Raw genomic sequence first — 23,116 nt, forward strand, 5'->3', positions numbered from 1 at the left:
TATGTGATGTCATATTGTTTTCTTTGAGCTCAAGAGAATGAACACATTTTATAAGAGAAGTCAATAATTGAGTCCTTCTTTATTACATGATTAGTATTTGACCTTACAGTTAAAAATTAAAAACAAAACTAATTCACTTCAGAACACTGAGCTTCCACTTGACACCGTTTCTCATCTTTGGAGCGGTCGGGACCTCGGCGTCTACGGAGGGGAAAAGATGGGAAACAATAAGAGAAAATTTTAAATGGTGGCATTTAATATTTATCTGACTAAAAAGGTGAAACTAAGGAGAAGAGAAGTGACTGGCTAAAGAAACAAATTGTGCTGACCTTGCTGTGAAGCTGCTGGTCTCTGCTGCTGTTGGAAAGAAGCCATGATGCTGTTTGCCGTGGAGTTTGGCCCAGTGAGCTGCAGAGCAGGAAAAGTTTAAGATTTATTTTTGGCCTTTGTCATTTTTATGACAGGTCAGTGGAGTGGGCAGGAAAGGAGGGAATGACGTTAAGGAAAAGGCCCACACTCATGCCGGTAGGACATGTCCACAATACCTTGCCTAGGTGACATCACAGTCAGATGCCAAACCAACTCATCTGGCTCCTTCGATGTGGAGGAGTAACGACTCGACTCTGTGTCCCTCCCAAATGATTTAAACCCTCACTCTAAAGGAGAGGCCAGCTCATAGCAATAAGTCAGATATGTCATACTTCTGAAGAACCTCCTGAAGAAACTACCACAGATTCCTCCGAGAAACATGTTTGAATTCTTTCTCAGTGACTGCAAAACACATGTCGACTGGTTGGGCAACTCCTACACACCCCAAATATCCTCAGGAGGATAAAGAGCTGGTCCAGCGGTCCACAATCAGGAAGAAAACCTGAATCTGATGTTCGACTAATGGAGAGACCTCTCCAGTACCCTGCCATACATCTTCCCAGGAAGGCTGAGTAGTGCAAACCCCCCAAATAGTGTACCCTTATCCCAGGCAGGGTGACCAGCTCCCTTTATTTGTTCTCTTTCATAAAAGGTCCTTTTAGTGTATTTAGGATTCATGTAAGTTCATGTAAATTCATGTAAGATAGATCTTTAGATCCATACTAATGCACAAAGCCAAATGTGCAGAAAGACTGTTAAAGACAATGATAAGAACTATATTTACCGGGGCTTGGCTGGTCTGCAGGCCTTCAGGCCACACCTCAGGAACTGCTGCCTCCATCATCTGCAGAGCTTCATCGTAGGTCAGCTGCAGCTTTTCTGCCTGTTTGTCAAACTGGAACAGCACCAACACCTTCAGCAGGTTGTGGACTTCCTCTGTCAGGGGGAATTAACAAATAAGGTTTCACCTAGATGGATGTAACATCACTGAAGGGTACAGTGACTTATACAAGTCTTGAATTCTGTATTAAAACAAGACGTGTGCATGTGAGCAGTAAAACTTTTCTACTTACTATGTTTAAATTGCACACCAAGTCAGACCAGGAATTAATCTTTTGATGTCGAGTTCAAACAAGAGGAATGATTATAAAGAAAAACCTTGTGAAGGGGAGCAGCACTAAATGTGGACCAACAACTGTTTGCTGATGTTTTTGTTCCATAGTCGTACCTCTCATTTTGTCCACAGTAGTGATGATCTCAGCCAGGGCGAACATCAGTGCTCTGTCCTCCATTGGGCTTCCTTCCTTCAAGCTGAGCTTCTTTCTCTCTGCTTTCCGCCGGTTCTTCGATGATCTCCTGCGAGCACGTTGACAAACATTCCATCAGTAACAAAGCTGAAGTATTTTCCAGCTGGGCTACGCTTGACAAACTCTTAAGGTGGAAGCGGCTGGCTTACGAGGAGATGCGGGAGTTACTGTGAGAGTATTTGGAATTGGTCATCACACTGCTGGCTTCAGAGTAAAGCTCAGCGTCAGCACAGTCTGGACCGTCTTCGTCTGGTGAGGCGGACAAAAGGTCGGGTCACAACACGTTCACGTTAGATAACACAAAAACCGCTAATTCAGTCCGATTCTCACCGAGCATGTCCAGTCTGGCTTTCTCTTTCTGCTCTCGAACCACAGCCAGGCGGGTCTTGTGTCGGGTGAAAGTCCCAACCTGAGCCTCCAGGAAGGAGGTTTGGGTGTTTACAGCTGATGGAAAACATCAACATGCTAAGACTATGCCCTCTTTGTATGGCTGCCCTCTTTCTTAGTAGCATGGTTCAATAAAATAAGAGACTGAACTTCTCTTACCTTCTAATATGGCGGGTTTCAGGTTGGTTTCAGTGATGTCCTGTCTGTTGTGCATGTAAATCTGAGGCAGGCAGAGGAAATATTTGTGTTCTATTGTGTAAAAAGAAAGGTGAAGGCAAAGTGAAAAGGCCCAAGAGATGGCGGTTTATTTACTGACCAATCGGAGCGCCTCCTCCCAGGATGCCCCAGTGATTAGAGCTAAGATGGCTTCCTCACAGTCCTGTGGGAATAAAGGAAAATCAGGCATTCAGACCTTGGCTAGCAACTGCAGGCAGGAAGTGCTACACTGCTGGATGATCTTTAGCTGTATCAGAATTTCTCAGGTTGGTCATGGCTGCAGAAGAGCTTACTTTAGCATACTGGTCCAACAGCAGAGCAGCTTCTGAGTAGCGCCTCTGTTCATTCAGCTTCTCTACAAAGGAACAAAGCAGAAACATTCACTGGAAATATAATCCAGCAGCGATGTGGCTTCTTGACTTTCCACTTAATCTCCAGGTCACATGACCACCTGTTCTTATGATTACCTGCCAGGTCTCTGGCCAGCAGAGCTAACTGGTCGGGTGGTAGCGGTATCTGCTGCGCCACGCAGATGGCGTTCCTCCAGCTGGAGCTGGTGGCAAAAGCTTGCAGGGCCCGTGCTGGCTCTCCACATCGCCAAAGGAGCAGGCCGGCCTGCTCCGCCTGCTGCTGCTCCACCAGGTGCTCGGCGTAGGCACAGCTCAGTGTCTTGAGGTCAAAGAGCAAAGTGTCAAAATTAACTAGCATATAAACACAAGACCGGGTGAACAGGTGAGCGCTTTCTACGGGTGAATTTATGTGTGTGACCTTATTCACAGCGTAAAGTGCCACAGTGAGATTTGAAATGAGGTTTGATTATCGAAGAATGTAAAATAAATTCTCTATTTATATTTGTGTTAATTTCATCCATTAGACTTTGCTCGGTGCCTTTTTATTCTTAAAAATGTTTTTAAGACATTTGTAGTCTGATTTCTCTTCTTTAAATTACCTCTAATAATAAAATAAAAACTTTTTAAAATTGTTCTCCTTTTCTTTAAATTAAGAAAAAACTTTTATATTTAATGTCTTAAGATCTGTCCAGCTTTCATCCAAAAGGCTTCGGTGTCTTTAACTCAAACTGAACCTCACGTAACCCAAGACGTGGCTCACTGCAGTCACAGAGGCCACGGTGTGATGCGAGTGTGGGCCAAATCGCCTGGTAAAGCATCTCAAGTCTGTGTTATACTTCAACACCATCAGCTGGTGTTGAAGACCACCACCTCTGTTTGATGATGGTCAATCACAGTGGATCTACATGGCCTCTTTTGCTTAAACCACGTGTCATGTCTACTCAGTCCAAAATGTAAACATCTGCACTTAAAGGAAAGAGGAGAGTACAGCTGAGTCCTGGGCCTCATGTTGTGCCGTGGCTGTTCAGTCTCTCCTATGTAAAAGGTCCAAACGCTCCTCCCTGCACTGCACAGCATACAAGGAGACAACCCTGCAAGGGGTTAAATACCTGAGAGTCAGTGTTTACAGCTGTATGAGGTGAAATGTTTCAAATGTTTCACTCCATCCAGATCTGTGGATGACTGAGAACACAACACTGACAAATTTCACATTTAACAAATTATCTTTTATAAAACTTGAGTCTGGGAAAAACAAGCACAATCTCAACAAAATGCCTCAGTTTTCCCACATCCATCCAGTCATTACAAAGAAATTCCACTAGTAAATCAAAGAGCCCCATCAGCACGGCTCTTTTGGGTTTAACCACCTGACTTTGGTGTGGCATGGCAGACAATGTGGGATGTCTTTGTCAGACAAAAGGCTGTAAAACTGACAAAGAATCAGACCTCTGGCCTGGAAATAATAAACAGCTCAGAAAGCCTCTTTCATCGTGATTTAGCCTTGATGATTTTTATGCCATTTTATTTTCCATTTTTTCTGCAAAACTATCCTCGGGGCCAGATTAAACCCTTCTGTGGGTGTATGTTTGTCATTCCTGGTATTAGTGATTTGAAAAACTATGATCAGTGTCATGAATGCATGTGTCATGTTGCAGTGTTTGGGTTCAGCTCGACACGGACCTGAAACAGTCCTGAGCTGTGTGCGTACCTTGTAGTGAGCGCTGTCTGCTGAGTACAGTCTCAGAGCTTCACTGTAGAGCTTCTGTTCCTTCACGAGCTGCAGAGCTTCAGGAAAATGTTCCTCTCCTGTACAAAAACACTCATCATGTAACTTAAAAAGATTCTGGCAGAGTTTCCAAAAACAGCAACTCTCAGTAAGATAAGACCAAGCTGACAGGCACAAGCGGACTGACCACACTTGCTGAGATGGTGCAGGGCCTTTCTGTAGCGCTTCAGGTGTTTGTCGATGGTGTAGCGCTGGTAGTTTGGCTCCAGGCTCTTCAGCATGTTCAAGAAAGGCAGGTACTCTTTGGGGTCCTGCAGGGATTGAGGAGATAGCAACATGAATCAGCTGTATCCTTACTCTATACACAATGTGAAAGATTAACCTTTCTGTTGCTGCACAAAAAATAAAGATCTCAAAACTTTGGACATGGAAAAGTCTTTAATTCACACCAAATTTACTGATACTCTTTCCCCTGATTACACCACAGGCTCTCAGAGCATTAAAGTCTCCTGTTTAATGTTTGAAAAAAAAAATCAAATGGTCTATCATTATTAGAAATAATGTAAAACGTATTTTAAATAACACATCCTGATGATCCACTAACTTATTTACTGATCTCACTATCAACGATTCTGTATAAAGTATATAGTATATCATGGCACTGAGGTAAAGTCTGGTGGTTCCTCTTCCCCTGCAGTCTCCTACCTTCTGGGATTTCTCCGCCACCATGAGTACGAGGTCAAAGTCGTATGTTCCCAGCGAGTAGTCATAAAGGTCGTTGACATTGACGAGGAAGAGGAGGTACTTTAACGCCTCCTCAGCACTCACAGCACCAGGAGCTTTAGGAGGGTTCTCTAAATAGGAATGCACACACAGAGCACTGAGTGAAGGATCAGAGCAAGTACAGACAGAAAGGTCATCGATGGGTCTAAGGTGTGCTCACCTCGAAGCTCGTGGACCTTCTGCAGAGCAATTTCCAGCTCAGGAACAGTCTTCTTCACATATGCAGTAAGGATGGACAGACAGAACCTGAAAGGAGAATTGTTTTATGTCCCACTGCTCCCATCAAATGATCCAATTACTGAACATTTCTAATCCTTCCTAGTTTTACTTTCAGCTATTTTAAGATCGCAAATAGTACAGTTTGTTACATTAATATGTTTACTATCATTTAAGAAAAAAAAGATTTCACTGACTTGTTTGGATCCATTGAATCCATGACACTCCGTAAAGCATCACACACCACGTCCACTTTCTTCTGCTTCGAGGCAGGCTGAGGCTGGACCGGGCTGCTTTCAGAACGGGGGTACATACTACCGGTCGTATCCTCCTCTCTGAGTAAAAAACGGAAGAAATTTTTTTTTTGTTTAAATAAAAATAAAAAACAAACTGCAACCTTCAGGGATTAAAGATCGAAACAAATGCACAAATAATAAGAAACTGCAGTTCCTAAAATGTCCACTTGAGGCTCCAGCAGTGAGTCAGTCCCCGTAGACGCCCATGTTAAAATCTCTTTACAGCAGAAATAAACATGTTTACAGCCTGATACAAAACTGTTTTGATCCAGGCATCCATCTTTTCACGTATGGCCAATTTACAGTCACCAGTTAAACCAATATGCAAGTCTATGGGCTGTGGGAGGGAACTGGAGTGCCCGGAGAAAACCCACAAACAAAGGATCTAACAAATAATATGACTCAATGGGAACGAACATCCAATATTTTCAGCTTTATTAAATTCTAGTATTTTAATTAATCAGTTAGTACTAATTAGCAGGCATCTGTTTCTATGCACTGCACCAATACTAAACATTCTTTTCCAATAGGATAACTTGTGGCTGAAATGTTGATGCCAAGTCTTTAAAATGCAGTAAAAACAGCAGTTTTTAAAAACAGCAGGTGATGTCACACCATACAGTCATTTTTCTTTTAAGGTGAGAATGTATTCCTTTGACCTCTTTGAAAAGTCTTACTTGAGTTCAGTGAGGAAGAGGTTGATGTGGTTGATGGAGCTGAGCTGTTTGATGAAGGTCTCTATGTTCTCCAGGAAAGCCTTTGAAGAAAAATAACATTGTTTTTACTCATTCACAGCCTTGTTATAGCTTAGAAACATCCACCCATCCATCCGTCTTTCAGTGTCTATGCACAGAAACCTCCTGCAGCTTCTCTGGCTTTGCAATATATTCACATCACTTTTGGTGACTAATAGTAGATATTACTATATACTTTAGCTTCATTTTAAATAAACTGCCTGCCCTGAACATTAAAGGAAAATAAAAAGTTATAAAACTACACATAAAGACGCAGAACAAACCTTTGGGTTGTGATCATAAATGAAGTTCAGGTTGATCCTCAGCTTCCTCATGCATTCAAAGGCGTCTCTGAATTTCAAACTGGTTATAAAAAAAACAAGTTGAATGTTTTCAGTCTTAACACATTATTTATAAGATTTATTTAATTAATTTAAAGGGTTTAAAAAAAAAGGTAATGGAACAGATCATCACAGCCTGGGAGCAGAAGGTTGTTGCTGAGATTTCGGCTACAGTATTTAGAGGTGTGATGTCTGGTTCTCAAACTTTTTGGAAGTGTAGAAAGGGAGACATTTTTAAAAGCTCTTCTTCAGAAATGTCAGGTGCACATATGTTTACAGTCATTTGTACTCTCAGATCCCGCATGAACTGTGTACTAAAACTTTCTAAATTCTTCCAACTGTTTCATAGCAACAAACAGAAATAACTTTGAATTTTAGCCATAAACAGAATATATTTTAAAGATAAACTCCATGAATAAAAAGGATCAAAAATTTTAAAAAGAAGGCCATCACCTACGCAAACACGTCTCATTTTTATGATTTAGTGTAAAATGTTTAGTCTTGGCTCTGGATATCAGAACCTTAATGTTCTCTGAAAGAACATAACAAGACGATCTCAAACGCACCTATCCAGCCACTTCCTGAGCTGAGCCAGCACCAGCGCTCTGTGATGTATGGTCTCCAAATTCCCACGAGGCATCTGGATGGACACAATTTAAATCAAAATCCCCACACATTTGAAGGCATTTTTGAGAGTCAAAATATGGTTTTAGTGGCAGGGTTACAATTAGATTATGGTTAGGTTTAGGGTAAGAGTAAGGGTTAGGCATTCATTTTTGATGGTTAGGGTTAGGGTAAGGGGCTAGGGAAACCATTATGTCAATGAAGGTCCTCACTAAGATAGCTGAACGGGCTTGTGTGTGTGTGTGTGACCTGCAGAATCACTCTGGTGTCTTGTGGCACCACAGTGACGATCCTGGATCCTCTCTCCACTCGTCTAAGTGTCTCATCATTCTGATCATTCTGACCGCCATCGGAGGCTAGAGCCGCCTGCAACCCTGTGGGGTCAAAGTTCACTCAGCTCACCATCACTATTACACACAAAGAAAGAAGACCTTGCTCAGTAAATGAAAAACATTTATGTCCAAGCTACAGTGAGCTGTAAATGACCAAGCTACTCACTTCTTCTTTATGGAAGAGCCCAGAAACCCATTTGAGTGTATTGGTGATTCATTCTTACAGTCAATAGCCAGAGCTCATGGCTGTAGGTGAACATTTATGTGTGATCCATGTAGAAACATGGATCACACATAACATGGATCATAGATCAAACAGATGGAGTAAATTTCTAGCTCAGCTCCCTCTTCACAACAACAGACCAGTATAGCATCTGTACTACAGACTGATCGCCCACTCTGCTTTTCCCTCAGTTAAGAAAATAAGACCTCAAAGATACTTAAACTCCTCCACCTGTGGAAACAAATCATACTTGACCCACAGTGGGCTCTTTCCCAACTAAAAACCATGACGATTACGATGCACAGTTAGCAGGGATTTATGCTTCAGCGGGAAATCTACGCTGTAACCTGACGTGCACCTCTTGAGAAATATTACTACACTCTGGGTCAGCGCAGCCCACAACTACAGTGATGAGCCTGTTCAGTGCAATTCATCCTGATCCTGCACATTTCCCGCTACTTTTTCACTGCAGTTTTTGAATTTTTCAATAAGAGATTAACGATCATCACAACAGAATAAGAAAATAAAATTATAGCATCAATATAAAGACTCACAAATGTCAGCAGATTCCTGCTAAAAAGATCAGAATTGATGTGAGGGAATGTACAAAGAAAGGGAAAAACCTGAGGGACAAATATGTCTGCCTTAAAAAAGAAAAACTGCACAAAGCAAATGGAGTGGACCCAGGAAGGGAAAAAACAAAATTAAAGGAAAAAAACAAACAAACAGCATTTTATTTGTTTTTAATTGGCTGGTACTGTATATAAAACACTAGAAAAAGACCACATGATAATTAGGCCTTAGCTTCCCTGGGACAAGGTTGCGACTGGAGCCTAAAGGGCAAGTGTCTGGAGTCCAGAGGTGGAAAGAGTACTCAAAATTTGTACTCAAGTACAAGTACTGTTACACTGGTTAAATTGTACTCAATTACAAGTAAAAGTACTGGTGTTAAAAAAATACTTGAGTAAAAGTACAAAGTACTGTTCTCAAAAACTACTCAGAGTATTAATTACTTTTTAACAGACTGATGTTTTATTCTGTTGTCAATAGCAGGCATTCAACTCGATTCACCAGTATAAATATTTATGTTCAAAGCACATTTTTCAGATGAACAAGGTATAGAAAGGTAACTTGTTTTGTAAATAAATGTAGATATAAAAGGAGGAATTTTGTTTGTTAAAACAATGACAAAAATGTTTCTGAACATGCGTAGAACCATTTAAACTTTTCCCCATACACTGAACAACAGGCAGGTAAGTGTCTTAAAGTCTTAGCATTTCTTTCACACTTTACTTTCTGAACCTTTTGTTCAGTTTCAGCAAGAGCTGGTTTTCTAAATTAACAGAGGCAATCCGACTTCGTTTGGCAGTGAAGAGTAGACCAGCACAGCTAAAAAGTCGTTCACACGCAGCAGAAGCAGGCAGAGCTGTTTTTAGTTTAAGAGAGAGGTTTTTGATGGCTGAGAAGGAGTGCAGCAGCTCCATGGTGTCTGTGGCACAAGCAAGATAACCATCAAGCTCAACTGCACTTTGCAGCCTTCTGGAGATTGGTCTGGAGAAGAATTCATCTTCATCAGATGACTCTCTTTGCTGATCCTCACTCTCATGCTCTGTCGTTTCAAGATGTTGTTTGATGTATGTCAAGGCTGTAATTGCAAGTAGATGACACAATTTTGTTATTTAAATTTCAGTGATTATTCCTGAACACAAATTTAAAATCGGCAAATTCTCAAAAAGGATTGTTTAGTATTCAGGACAGACCATCAATAACTTACAATGTATTAGGTGAAATACTCACTTAAGCATGTGTTCAAATGTAAAAATACACAAAAATGGGATCACATGAATCCTTACCAGCCTCTGTTACATCTGCTCTGTCAGTCCAGGAAGTCTTGAACTTGGGTAAGAGGACTGCAACTGCAGCCAACTCTGGATCCTCCATCATCGCTCCAAAACGCTTTTGAAGGCCATTTTGCAGGGCTCTGATGAGTGGCACGCATGTCTTGCTTGATGTCTCCAGCCTGCTAAGTTTGGACAGTAGTTGTTGGATTACTGGCAGGAGCCATCCCATAAAGGAAGTGGACTCAGACTGAAGGATGTTTGAAGCTTTCACCAGTGGCTTCATGGTGGTACAGTACTCCCTTAGGAATGCAACTTCTGCAGGACTCAACCTGTAAGACACAACAACAAAACCCACCATGACTATAATAGGGATCTTCTGATTTAATATTAAGAGTCTGCTCACGTTTTTAACCATCCATTAAGGAAAATTCACAAAATTTGAAACCATATTGGTAGGTGTCCAATTTTACTCACATTTTCACCTTGAACTCCTCACAAATGCTCCTGATGGCATCTTCCCCCTTCTCATCAATGATGCGTATTATCCTTTCAATGGCAAGGTAGGTTGAATTCCATCGTGTTGCATTGGGATGAATGATCTGTAGCTCACACTTGTCCTCTACCACTTCATTAGCCAAATGAGATCGGCCAGTTTTGTTCCAAATGGCCTGGCATTTTGCAAAGGTTGCACGGGAGAGCCTCTTGTAGGTTTCATTCATGCTCTCTGCTAGGGCAGCATCAGTTGTTGCCACAAGGTTTAGCAGGTGACATGCACATCGCTGATGAGGCGGAAGTTGATACTCCAAACCAGAGTCTTCATCAAGAATTGCACTTGCCTCATGGTAGTCCCTATGGTCAGTCAGGTCAATAATTTCTGGGTCTGCTTCATCTTCAGCTTCATCTGCATCATTTTGTGCCCCAAACATGTGGAAGGCCTTGACAAAGTTGGATCCACTATCAGTTGTGGTTCTTACAACTTTGCCTCTAATCTTGTATTGGCAATGGATATCATCAAGCGCACCAGCAAGCATGTCAAATGTGTGAGACCCTCTCAATCTTTTGCATGCTAGTGCTGCAGATCTTCTTTCCAGGGACGCTTCCTCTATCCAATGGCATGTGACTCCAAGGTAACTTTTCTGATGAGCTGACCAACAATCAGTAGTGGTAGCAACAAATTTGACTTTATCCAATGCTGCAACCAAAGTCATCTTCATGTGATCAGCAGCTTCACAGATTCTGGCACGGACAGTGGGTCTGGAGATGACTTTGGCTTGAGGTTGTAATGTGGTAACCAATTCTTTGAAAGATGGCTGTTCTACCACTGCAAATGGCTGTAGACCCTCACATATGAAATTGATGACAAGCTTGTCAACAGTTGCTTGTGGAACATGTTTGTTTGCAGCTCTCAACATCAGGTCTGGTAACTTGGCTTGTGTATTTGCTGAGAGCTTGTTTGGTGTGGCTGTGGTCTTTCGCTGTCGAGATGTTGATGCCACAGTGATATTGTACTGCTCAATCTTCGATGGATGTTTCCTCTGTAGAGATAAATATTATCATACGTCAGGTTCATACATTACTTCATAACATCACTGTGATTAACACTAAAAGAAAACACATTTTTAAAACATTATTCAACTAGACTTGAGCTAATCTTTGATTGTTGAGCATAGTATAAAAGAGTGGTGAATTGGTCAAATTTTGCAGATATATTGCTGTATTTATTCACAAGTGTAAACCAATTTTGAACGATCATTGCAAAAAACATGAATTTCTGTATACATTCCAAGTTCTGTAATATGTATACTATCTGTAAAAAGAGTATCGACCAATGTATCAGTATCTAAATTTTTAACTCCTTTTTATCAGTATCACCCTAAAGTTTTCAGTATTAGTCAGGTCCTAAAAATACTAAGAGAGCAAAATATGTGTATCTAGCAAATCTAATTTAAGAAAAGGGATCACATACACAAAAATGCTGCCCATACAGCTAACAAATAAAACCAATCCACATTATGTTCTTTAAAAAAAGATATCATATTGGGAAACATATAACCCTACTGATTAAGAGCCATGTCACTATGATAGACCTATATCAGGCCAATGATACTGATCAACTGATCCATCAATCGGGCTCTGGTACATGTCAGCTGAGAGCTGGAAGATTAATTTGAGATGCAGCTCAGCACTGTGTTCAAGTTTGTTTGTTTTTTTGTTTGTTTGTTTTTTTAAATAGGCCAGCTGATTGTAGGCCTGTGAGTTTTAAATGACTACAAGTTTAATTTATTGTAATGACGGTGGTTATCCAAATAATAAGCTAAAACATTCCTACGAATTGTAGCTCAGTTATGCATGCACACACGCACATTAGCTAGCTCCGTCTTATTTTAATATCAGGCTAACCAATGGCGGTGACAATATCTTAGCCAAACTAGTAACCTTAACACACATGAAAAATAAGAAAGCAATATCATACACGTATAGTTGTAAAACCTCTTACCTCAATGTGTTTTTTTAGATTAGATGCTGAAGTCTTGTAAGCTGAAATGACTGTAGAGGTCAAACAAAGTTTGCACTGCATCTGGACGCTGTCTCCTTTTCTTCCTCTGTACACGAAAAATTCCTCCAGGTATGGCCACGGGCACGCGTCCTCCGTCTTTTCTACGTCGTTTTCATGGTTGACAGTGTTGTCCTCTGTCTCCATTTTGGCTTCTTTGTCTCCAAATCTTTCGTCTATAAAGTAGTTTATACTCCACCATTTAGCACCTCCAGACACCTGTGCCTGCTGCTGCAGCGGAGTTTATTCTTTGCTTACGTCTTAAATTGGCGCGGTTGCGATTGCACGGCCTTATTGGCTGCAAAAATGCAGACGAAAGGTTTGAATATTAATTCAAATTGTGGGCGTACTCAGTAGTGACTTTTGATTTTATAAGTAGCGAAGTAGATTACATGGTGTAAGTTGTACTCAAGTATGAGTAAAATTACACACTTTTAAAAAATTACTCGTAAAAGTACAAGTACCCAAAAAATGTACTTAATTACAGTAACGTGAGTATTTGTAATTCGTTACTTCCACCCCTGCTGGAGTCTAATACCCAAAAGGTTTCTGAGCGCATAGAAGTGTTCAGTCCCCTCACTTCCAACCGTCCCCCAGCCTCAGTAAACATTTACTGACAGGTTTATGAGCTCAAAGCACTATTTTCAAGTTCATTTAGTAAATATGGTCCTTGTTACATAAACCATGGTATGATCACACAGCGTGCAATGTTAAAACACCAAGATGATGACACTGAAAACACTCAGAGGCTTCTATCCACCTGGGCCCTATTTCAGGAAGCCGGTTTAGTGCAATCTCTGAGTAAGTATACCCTGAGTTAACGAAAACTCTGGGTTTTCGGTTTCACAAAGCGAGTTTAGATTAATTCTGAGTGAGTTACTATGACGACACACTCCGTGAAGCTAACCTGCCTCCTAGCAGGTTTACTTCAACTAACCCTGACCTTCTCCGCCTCTTTGTCAGAAACCTGACTGTAGGAAGTGTCAGACATGGCGTGCCCCTTCCTTGAAGAGCCAGTAGATGTTGAAGCCCAAATTCTCTCTCCGCCGGGAGAGAGTGATTAGAGCGCGTTTGGACATTTTATCATTTCCTGATGATTTCCTGTGTGAACGTTACCGTTTTTCAGCACAATCTATAATTTATTTGAATAACATCCTCAGGCCTAATATTGCTCATGTGACACATCGCGGACATGCTCTCAGTTCTGTACATATTATTTGTATTGCACTTCGGTTTTTTGCAAACGGGAGCTTTCTGTATAATATTGGTGACGCTGAGCACGTTTCCAAGGCTACCGTCTGTCGGGCAGTCAGGAATGTTACAGTTGCACTGAAACGTCTCCTGTACTCGTCTGTGGTGTTCCCCGGTCATAGACCCACAAGATTTATCAAAGAGGGATGCCACAAAATTGCAGGTAGCAGGATGAACGAAACTTAATTCATGATGTGGTGATATTTGAACTACTACTTAAATTTTACATTTATTTCCAGGGTTCCCAGGCGTGATTGGCTGTATAGATGGCACTCACATTCCAATCATTGCTCCTTCAGTAAATGAAGGAGACTATGTGAACAGGGAGTCTTTCCACAGCATTACTGTACAGGTACATAGTTCCCTGTAGCATTTCAAACTAACAAATTATTTCATTATAGTAATGGATGCTAATTTGTGTTCTCTGCACTGTGAAGATCATATGTGATGCTGCCAACATTATCACAAATATGGAAGCCAACTGCTCAGCCTCTGTGAGTGGTGGTGGTGGAGGACCCCCACCTGTTTTTCGGGCCTCCGCTTTTTTTTTCTGTTGGCTATAACGGGTCACATTTGAGCATACAGAGTAAGCAAATATGTACTTGTAATGTGCTCAGATAATTTCAATAAGTGCTTACAGAGGGGAAATTAATGTAGCCTCTAACTGCAATTGATTTACATCGGACAAACAGACCAAGCACTATGGCTCATAATACAATTACACCTTACCTGTTTGGACTATATTTTTATATTTCATTTTTACTTGCTGCCAGGAACGTTTGGGGCCTGTTGGGTTGCACCTGCGCTCACGTCACATCACAAAATAAAATGTATAAAATATAAAATAAAATAACGTGTTAAATGGGTGGAAATCCCTCGATCAATGTTTAAATTAACACTCACGCATTGACTCTGTCGGCTATGTTTTGCCATGCATGCTCCCTTTCTTTTGCAGCTGAGGCTGTGTTACTTTTTTTCCGCAAAACTTGCATGTTATCGGCATATGCTGCCATCAGAATTTCGGCCTCAAGTGCTGTAAAATACATTGACCGCGCCTTCTTTCCCTCCGTCTCCATGGTGACTCACTTAATCTGTGCTCCACTAATCAGGGCTTTATGTATCCTCGTGCGCGCGTTTAACTTGGGGTTAAAGCAACTCCGCGTTGATTGAACTAATTGTTATCAGCCTTTCTGAAACCGAATATTCCGAGTTGGACAGTTCGGGGTTACTCAACCCTGAGTATCGTTTTTCACTCTGAGTTTTCTAAACCGGCTTCCTGAAATAGGGCCCAGGTCATGAACCATCATGATTGTTACTTTCACACCTGGGCCCGTATCCCTAAAGAATCTTTGTGCAAAAAGTGGCTCCTAGCGGCCAAATTCTAAGAAAATTCTCAGAGTCATGACGTTTTCTTAGAATTTCTCCTAAAAGTGACACGACAATCCCAGTTAATATAAAAGCTATTCCTCAAGATTCCTAGCGCTTAAAAGGGCTCCTAAGGCGAGATCTGCTAAGAGCAGGGAAGAGGACTTTTAGTGGCTTAGGAGTTCCCCTAAGCAGCTGCACAAAATGGCCAACAGAAGAGGCAGGAGAGATGTCCTGCAAACACTGGATGACAGGGAATTATTGAGATGCTACAGATTGGATCGTGCAGGAATCATGTTTGTGGTGGATCTCCTTAGAGATGCAATTACTTCACCAACTCGACGCCACAACGCTATTACACCGGAGACGAAAGTAATCACAACCCTGAGGTATTTGGCAACCGGGAAAATGCAACAATGCAGCAGTGATGACTTGGGTCTGCAATCACAGACATTGCTAAAAGCTGAGCCGTGTTACCCTCGTTAAGACCACACTGGACTTGTAACGTTGTGATTTCTACTTCATTAAGGACAGCCTCTTGAGATAGGCCATCTTGTTTTCAACGGGGTCCATATGGGAGTGAAAGTACAAAATATGCCAGCTAGGATATTAATATGAGCAAATAAGACACGAATCATTATTTGAACAGGGTGTAATGAGTTTAAGTTTTCACATATTTTAGATTCTAATGGCTATAACCCCTACAGCTTACTATTCATTTTCCAGATATTTTCTTGAATGTGAAATATTATTTACAATTACAGTCAGCATAAGATTAGAGTATATAATATGTTTATTGATTTGAGGGTACATCCTTTGCTCATTATCACCAAAAGCTCATTTCCATCAAACTTGTAGGATCAACCAATCACGGCTTTTGAAATGACTCATACCTAGCAACGGGGTCAACCACACCTCCTCACTAAGATAGGATTTTCCATCCATTCCTTGCTCAGAGTTCACTGAAAATGTTCTGGAATCACTTCTAAGCTAAAACTCCTGGCAAGGAATTTTTAGGTTAAGTTAGGAGCTCTCTGAGAGGATTCTCAGAATCTTTAGGGATACGGGCCCTGGTCTCTAAGGCCTATTAAGAGGAGGAAAAACTCCCACCTTTCACTGTGAGCGTGCTCAGCTGGAGGCAGCGGCAGGTGTGTGAGTGCGTGGTGACGAGGAGGAAGTCGTTGCAAATCGCAAAGGAAGAAACACTAGAGGCGAGCTGAAAGTAAGCAGAGACAAATGCACATATTTCTAATAAGCTCTGCTGCTTCTTCACTGCCAATGAAACAAGAAAGAAAAATGCAGACCTCTGAGTCTCCAGCATATAGGTGAGATCTCTCCGTCAAGCCGAGCAGATATTCCTGAGGATGAAAAGCAAAAGCATACATGAGCATCAGGCTTGCAGACTAGAACTTAGAGACAATTACTCATGTAATTAATTACATGCTGGTGAGTTTCTACCTCTCCGCCGATGCTGCAGAGGGCCATCTGGACACAGGGAACAGGAAAGTTGATGCTGCAGCCGCTGGAGTCTTGCCAGTCCTCCACTGATGGCTCTTGACAATCTACACAGAAATATACAGAAATAAAACATTTATTCCTGTAAACTGATACAGCTTCCTTACATGTACAACAAGCTTCAAAGGAAAGTATCAACATGTCAGAAAAATGAAAAAAGGAAAATTAACCCCCCAACCCATGGATCAGTTGCTAAAACGCATGAATGAAGGTACGTTTGCTGACCCCAGATCAGTTTCCTGATCCGTCCATCCTCCAGCTGCAGGGCCACAGTTCCTGTCTGAGAGGAATGAACCACACTGACCACAACACCGTCCACTTCCACCTCAGACCTGAGGCAGAAAATCACTATTAGAAAGATTAATTGTTAATGACATCTGTGACACGCTACAAGCTTTACGGGGCTGCAGGAGGTTTCTTAGTTTGCAGACCTGACAGTGAGGGTATCACCACCATCCTGACTGGGGCGGAGCATCAGCAGGGTGGAGGAGGTTGGCAGCAGACCAGGACTGACACCCAAAAACAGCTCATCCTGCAGCCACAGCAGCTGCCGCAGAGCCAGAGGAACATCCTGAAGAACTGCCGGTCTACAGGAGGGAGAAAAATCTGGGGAAACTCTAGAAACAGCCTAATCAGGTGAAGAAAATGAGAATGTGTGTCTGAAGACTGTGTTACCTGAAGGACTTCTGCAGGATGAGAGGATGAGACACAATCCTGAACCCATCTGCCAATTTGTTTGATTTTTCTCCTGAATCTGGAATCATGCAGGAAGATAAAGTCATGTTTATGAGACAAAAAAAATTTAAGACACAGTCACATAGGTCTTCTTCTAGCCACAAAACTTTAAGTATTATGATTTTTTCTTTTAAGTAGGTTGTATTTTCACTTAAATTTAGAAGTTTCATTTTTATTTCAGAAGTAAACGCTCTCTGGTTTTAACATCCGGTAAACATCGCTTTTATGCATTTGATGAATAGATTTTAAAAGGTGTTACATTCTAAAACTACATGAATCCTTAAACTTCAACTTTTTTTCTGAAGGAAAATTAACAGATTAATTTGTTTTTATTAAGCCACCTTGGGTGTAGATTGAAATCTGTCCATCTGCGGTGAATGCTGCCAGTTGATTGGTTCCCTCAGGCTGGCACAGAAAGGTCACCTGGTTAACCGGTGATTTTAACTGGAGCTCGAAGGAACACATGGGAGGAGGAACCACACACTGCCGGAAGGTCGTCACCAAGATTTTTTCTGAGGGGATTTTGGTAAATCTTAACACCATGCTGGAATAAATCTACAACTGAGCACCCTCTCATCTTTCATTGACCCTTACCTCCATCAATCACAGCCACGCTGGCGTTGTCAGTGGCGTCCAGTCCGGTGCTCCGTTCTGTTGTCCAGCCCCAGTCGTAGGTGATACTGGTCCAGCTCCGGGTCACCACATGGAGCCGTAGGGGGCGCTCCGGGTCCCAGCAGACACAAACTGGCACCTTCTGAGGGTCTGGTCCAAACTCCAGGCTCTGCTTCAGATACCAGTGGTAGTTTGCCACTGTCCACAGCTGGACTGCAGAGCGAAGACACTTTTTTTGTTTCCTGATTTTCTGACTGACTACAACATGCAACACTCTCCACATTAACGGTATTTTTCCTGTTCCTGCTTCTTAACAAAAATGAGTTTGCAGCTGGTGGCATCTGTGGCAGACAGTTCACTAAATCTGATGGTGAACTTACTGTAAGCGTTGGCCTGTCCGTCCTCTCCAGCACTCATGTCCTCCAACCAGACGACTAAAACAGCGGAGTCACTGTTCCACAGGAGCTCCTTCACCTAAAAACACAAACACAGTGCAATGATCTGATTAAACTCTCCACTGGATCAGAAGCTGCAGTGTTCGTGCAGAAAGAGTGATTTCGATGAGCATGCCTTGGCTTGGGCTTTACTGAGCGGCAAAGCGAAGTCTCCATGCAGCAGCCCATTCTTCTCCATGAACACCACGCTGTGCTTGTTGGGATGGCGCTGAGTGCTTGCTATCAGGCTGCCTGAAGGTCTGAAGCAGACAACAATAAGTGTGCTTCAGATTTATAAAAGTTCTCCAGAGAGAGAAAGGGGGAAAACTAATGAACTAACTTACTTCCAGCAGAGCGCCTGCTCCAGGCCGTTGATGGGCTCGCTGGTGGCTTGCAGGACACCCTCCCTGTTCCAGACTCTGACCTTCCTGGCTCCAGTTTGGGGACAGATGGCACTGACGGCAAAAAGTTGCCCGTCCCCTCGCCACGTCACCCGCGGCCTGTGGTCGTCCCATGATACAGCAGGTTGCACCTCCTGCAGGCACATGATCAAATCATCAACTTGACTTTACAGTTTCTTTTTATAAACTCAAATATTTGAGTAATTAAAAGGGACCTGGATCTTCCTCTGTGCTGCCTGTTTGCCCTCTGAGCCATGAAACTGAGTCTCCTTCTTCCCCCAGCCCACGGTGATGAACTTCCCTGCAAAACAAACTTATGTGGGTGAGCACATCACCGTCTGGTGAACCTGAGTAGCTCCTGATACTCAGCTGGGAGACCACTAATTTTTTTAGAGTCACCGTACCTTCACCAAAATCGTCCTGGTGGATTCCAACCTCTGTGATCGGCTCAAAGTCTTTAGTCATCATGATGATCGTTTCCTGGCCTGTGAACACAAAACACTAGTGACTCAACCACAACACCTATAACTGTGTGTGATCAATAATTACCTAAGCTATGATGTGTCACAAAATTTTAAAAAAAAAAAAACTCCAAATATTGAACATTCCATCACAGATGAACTTTTCTTCATCTGTGATGGTTTCTAATCTAAGAAATATTGCTCAATATGGAAATCATCAGCATTTCTGATGATTATATAACATACTGACCAGTAGTGAGAATCACAAGCTCTTCATCAGGACTCCAGCTCATCGAGGTGAGGCCCCTATCAACACTGCCGACGCACTCCAGCTGTGGATCAGAGCACACTTACTGAGGACCCCGATTGTCCTAACTTCTTTCCCCCTGATCATAACCAGAGCTTGAACCTAACTTCAGATTTTTTTGGGGGACACAAGTTTTAAAAATCTGTCTGACTTTGAGCATTACTAACCTGGCAGGTGTTGAGGTTAAAGAGGACGACATCACCACCTGCTGTGGCCAAACATGCAGACTCCAGTTCAGCCAGGTCCTGAAGTCCGACCACAACCCCGCTGCCGTCCTCTGGAAGGAAACCGTCTGCTGTCAAAGAGGCTTCACTGATAACCTGCCGAAGAAAAACGGGGAAGAGCTGAAAGCTTATAAGAAAGACGCCCTGTTCAAGTCCCAAACAGAACAGGTATGAAGAAATTCCAGGTGCACCTTGAGGCAAACATATGTTACACTTAAATATTCAAATTTGGACACTTGAAACACATCCGTCTCCTCACTGAATCACGCTAAACTACACCCTGTTGAGTATTAACAGCACTTCATAGTATTTCCAGTGTGTTAGTGTTACATCATCGCTTCTCACCTGGCCTGTCCGGGGGTCGTACTCTGTGATGCAGTACTGAGAGGCGATAAGCAGCGAGCCGGTGTCCGCCCGCACAGAGAAACACTGGGGCGAGCCTGGACCCTGCAGCTCCGAGCTCCGAAGGCTCTTCAGAAGTTTCAGATTCCTCATTTCACCTCAGGACCTGCCTCCAAGTGCCAAAGGAGACCTGACACAGTATATTTGGTACAAATTAGGCAAAAAATAAATGTTTGGTTGAAAGAGTTTTTACCTAAATTACCACAGATTAAAACCACAAGATCTGTGTTTCAGTTTTAAAACTCAACACTTAATAATATTGGAGGGAAATATAGAATAACTATGCTGAATGTGGAGAAAATGACGTTTGCATTTGTTTTGTTTTACTGGAAAAGTCTCATATCCATTCAACCTCATCTTTTAAACCAGCGTTATTAATTTGAAAGTCTAAAGTGTACAACAAAGAAAGAAATGGATGTTATCAGCTGAAAATTTCATCTAAAGAAGTCACATACTTAGTTTGTTTTTCCCTTTAGTTATATTCTCCATACACATTTTTTAGTTTGCTCTCAAATGAGATGGTACACTCAAAAAAACTAACAATAGAATCAGAAAATATCACATATGAAAAAAATAATGCAGGAACAATTCTACATTTCATAGAAAATAAAAAGTTATTTTTAGTTTTGCCTTATGATGGGAAACAAATCTTAAAAGTGCCCAAACAAATTATAAAATAAAATAATAAAAATAATGTATCCTCATCAATACTGGGTTATTTACGAACGACTGCAACTGTATTTATCAAGGCTATTTTAACTGTTTACATTTCTCCAGATTCATAAACATTAAATATATAAATACACATTCTTGTTTCACATGAGTTTAATTACTATTCAAAGGCGTGAAAATAACTTCGAGCCTCCTTACAGGAATATTTATGTATGTAAGGAATCGTATTAAGCTGTTAGCAAGGTTTCTGAGTCAGGACTGAACGTTTTTTACACATAAACAGTAAAATAAATAAATAAAAGTGATGATGGCAAAAGTTTTTTAAAGACATTTAACATTTTAAACAGCTGGTTTGTTGTCCAGTACTTGCTCAGTGTGAGAGGGATGAAGACGCCGAGGCTACAGGGTGTCCGAAAATGGAACAAGACGTGCTAGCTTGCTTTAAGCTAAAGAAACTTTAATACGCGACGAGAACAAAATAAAACGATAACAAAAATAATAAACCCACCGTGAAAAAACAAGCCGAGGTAAGGAAAATCTCTCCAGTCTCCAACATCAACAACATGCATGTGGCGGTGTCAGACTCACAACCTTTAACCTCTGACGCGGAAACATGAATTGGTGGCTATGTCGCCCCCTAGCGGCGCGGAGGGAATCTAAACGGCTACTGAATATGGAGAAGTTAAAACGATATTGATCTTTTATCACATATTTATTACAATCGTGTGTGTTTTTCTGTGTTTTATGGGAAAAATATTTTGCACTCAAATGGAAATTTCAGGGTTTTATCTAGAAATTTCAACTTCCTAATATTCACTTGTGATTAAAAAATTAATAAATAATTAAAAACTCAGAATTTTGCGTTTTTACAATTAAAATCTGAGATAATACATCAAAGTTTTGCCTTGTGTATGCCAGAAATACTGTTTTGTTTTTATTTGAATTACATTTTATAACTTCTAGTAAGTATAAATGGACACTAGAAGTCTAGTGTATCTTCCTCTTGCTGTTGTAGCTCCTGTTAAACCTTCGGCTGTTGTTTGGTCTGGTAATAACCAACCTTCTTCCACAGATCAGAATCTGTTTGTGACCCACATGTTTCAAGGGATCATGCCCACAAAAAGTGAGATATTCTACTTCTCATGTGTAGACAATTTAAATTTAAACCCATGCAACATCCAGAAGCTGTCACCTCTGCAAGACCAACAGTGCTGCAGATGGGCATAATACTAGAGGCATTACAGAAGCGGATAAGTCCACTACTACATGAGTAGGTTAAAAATCTGGTGGAAGTCAGTTTTATAAACTGCATCGACTGTGGTGCGTCTGACTGTAGTTTGCTTGGACCACGCCCGCCACTGAAAGAGATCACCCACACTCACAATGACAGGTACCCCACCTGAAGAACAGGAGGGATCATGACACCGAGTTGTTATTGAGAGTGTAACTATAAATGAAAGCAAACCTGCACCTTTGCCCCTACTGCCCTGACAGGATCTCTACAGGTTTCTGAAACAGCTCCACGATCTAATACTGCCAAAACATCAAGGCCAAGCATCACCCTCTGGGGCAGAGAAATGAAGTCACCACTAAAGAGGCTGGCTCCAAAAGCGAATCACTTCCCACAGACTCCCATGCTAAAATGGCTCCTCATTAACTGTAACTGTAGGCACTTCAGAAAGAAGTCTGGAAGAAATCTTTGTTGTGATGCTTCACTGAGGAGCAGAAGGAGAAGTTGGTGGAAAAAATCTGTGTCAGAGTGAATAATCTGTAAAGTTACATAATGCAAACCAGAGCAGCAACTTCCTGCTTCCTGCTGTTTTTAAATCTGGAAAATTTGAGGACGCATTTGTTGGAACAACTTAAGCCCACCCTGGAGGTCCAGTTCCAGTCCAGTTCACCTCCTCCAAACTGCTCCTATCAGCCTGCTCACATCTCCTCGTGCAGGTTTAAATTTTCTGCTGTGATGCTTTCCTGCTGATAATCTGCTTGTGTGGGGAAATGAAGAGCAGCTGTCACACAGACATGGACACGTTATGTCTTTGTGCAGAGGGAGTTTAAATGTGGAGTGGTTTCCACTTTCAGATATTCAGATATAAAATCACATCGAACTAAAATAAATCAGTATTTAACCCCAGAAAACAGAAAGTCATTTTTTTTTTCTTTTTTAAAGGGCGATCTGAAGCCAGGAACAGACATGTCAGAGACATTTAAGTTCATGGACCAGTAAGAGAAAAAACTGTGACTTCAAACAAAGCCTGGAGAAGAGATCACTGAAGAAACTGTCCGAAATCCTGACCACCCTCTGCACCACAGGCAGCACCAACAGAGTGATTCTGCACATGACAGATACAGGAAATCATTTCACATCCACTAATTCTGTATAATACTGCACATCTGTCCAGCAGAGAATCATCTATTCTTTAATTTTATTGACA

The 23,116-nt window shown here is 41.7% G+C and overlaps 1 protein-coding gene across 1 annotated transcript; it reads right to left on the reverse strand.

Moving 5' to 3' along the window:
• Positions 1-60: 60 nt before the first annotated feature.
• Positions 61-21,302, reverse strand: elp1 (elongator acetyltransferase complex subunit 1). Its single transcript, XM_082507469.1, has 36 exons — positions 21,187-21,302; positions 19,950-20,136; positions 19,548-19,700; positions 19,324-19,405; positions 19,017-19,097; positions 18,828-18,913; positions 18,556-18,746; positions 18,348-18,471; positions 18,158-18,251; positions 17,760-17,990; positions 17,507-17,677; positions 17,106-17,184; positions 16,862-17,017; positions 16,656-16,762; positions 16,374-16,477; positions 16,220-16,273; positions 16,026-16,131; positions 7,599-7,723; positions 7,292-7,365; positions 6,669-6,747; positions 6,328-6,407; positions 5,552-5,689; positions 5,299-5,384; positions 5,061-5,209; positions 4,543-4,666; positions 4,338-4,435; positions 2,747-2,948; positions 2,573-2,634; positions 2,380-2,442; positions 2,223-2,283; positions 2,007-2,120; positions 1,826-1,925; positions 1,598-1,725; positions 1,154-1,305; positions 330-408; positions 61-201 (listed from the first exon to the last, which is right to left on the reverse strand). Exons 2-36 carry the CDS (start codon positions 20,097-20,099, stop codon positions 134-136), a joined length of 3,951 nt encoding a protein of 1,316 aa, XP_082363595.1. The 5' UTR covers positions 20,100-20,136; positions 21,187-21,302; the 3' UTR covers positions 61-133.
• Between the last annotated feature and the right edge of the window lie 1,814 nt (positions 21,303-23,116).

The sequence above is a fragment of the Aulonocara stuartgranti genome, assembly GCF_965226115.1.
Source record: "Aulonocara stuartgranti genome assembly, chromosome: 2".
Classification (NCBI taxonomy): domain Eukaryota; kingdom Metazoa; phylum Chordata; class Actinopteri; order Cichliformes; family Cichlidae; genus Aulonocara; species Aulonocara stuartgranti.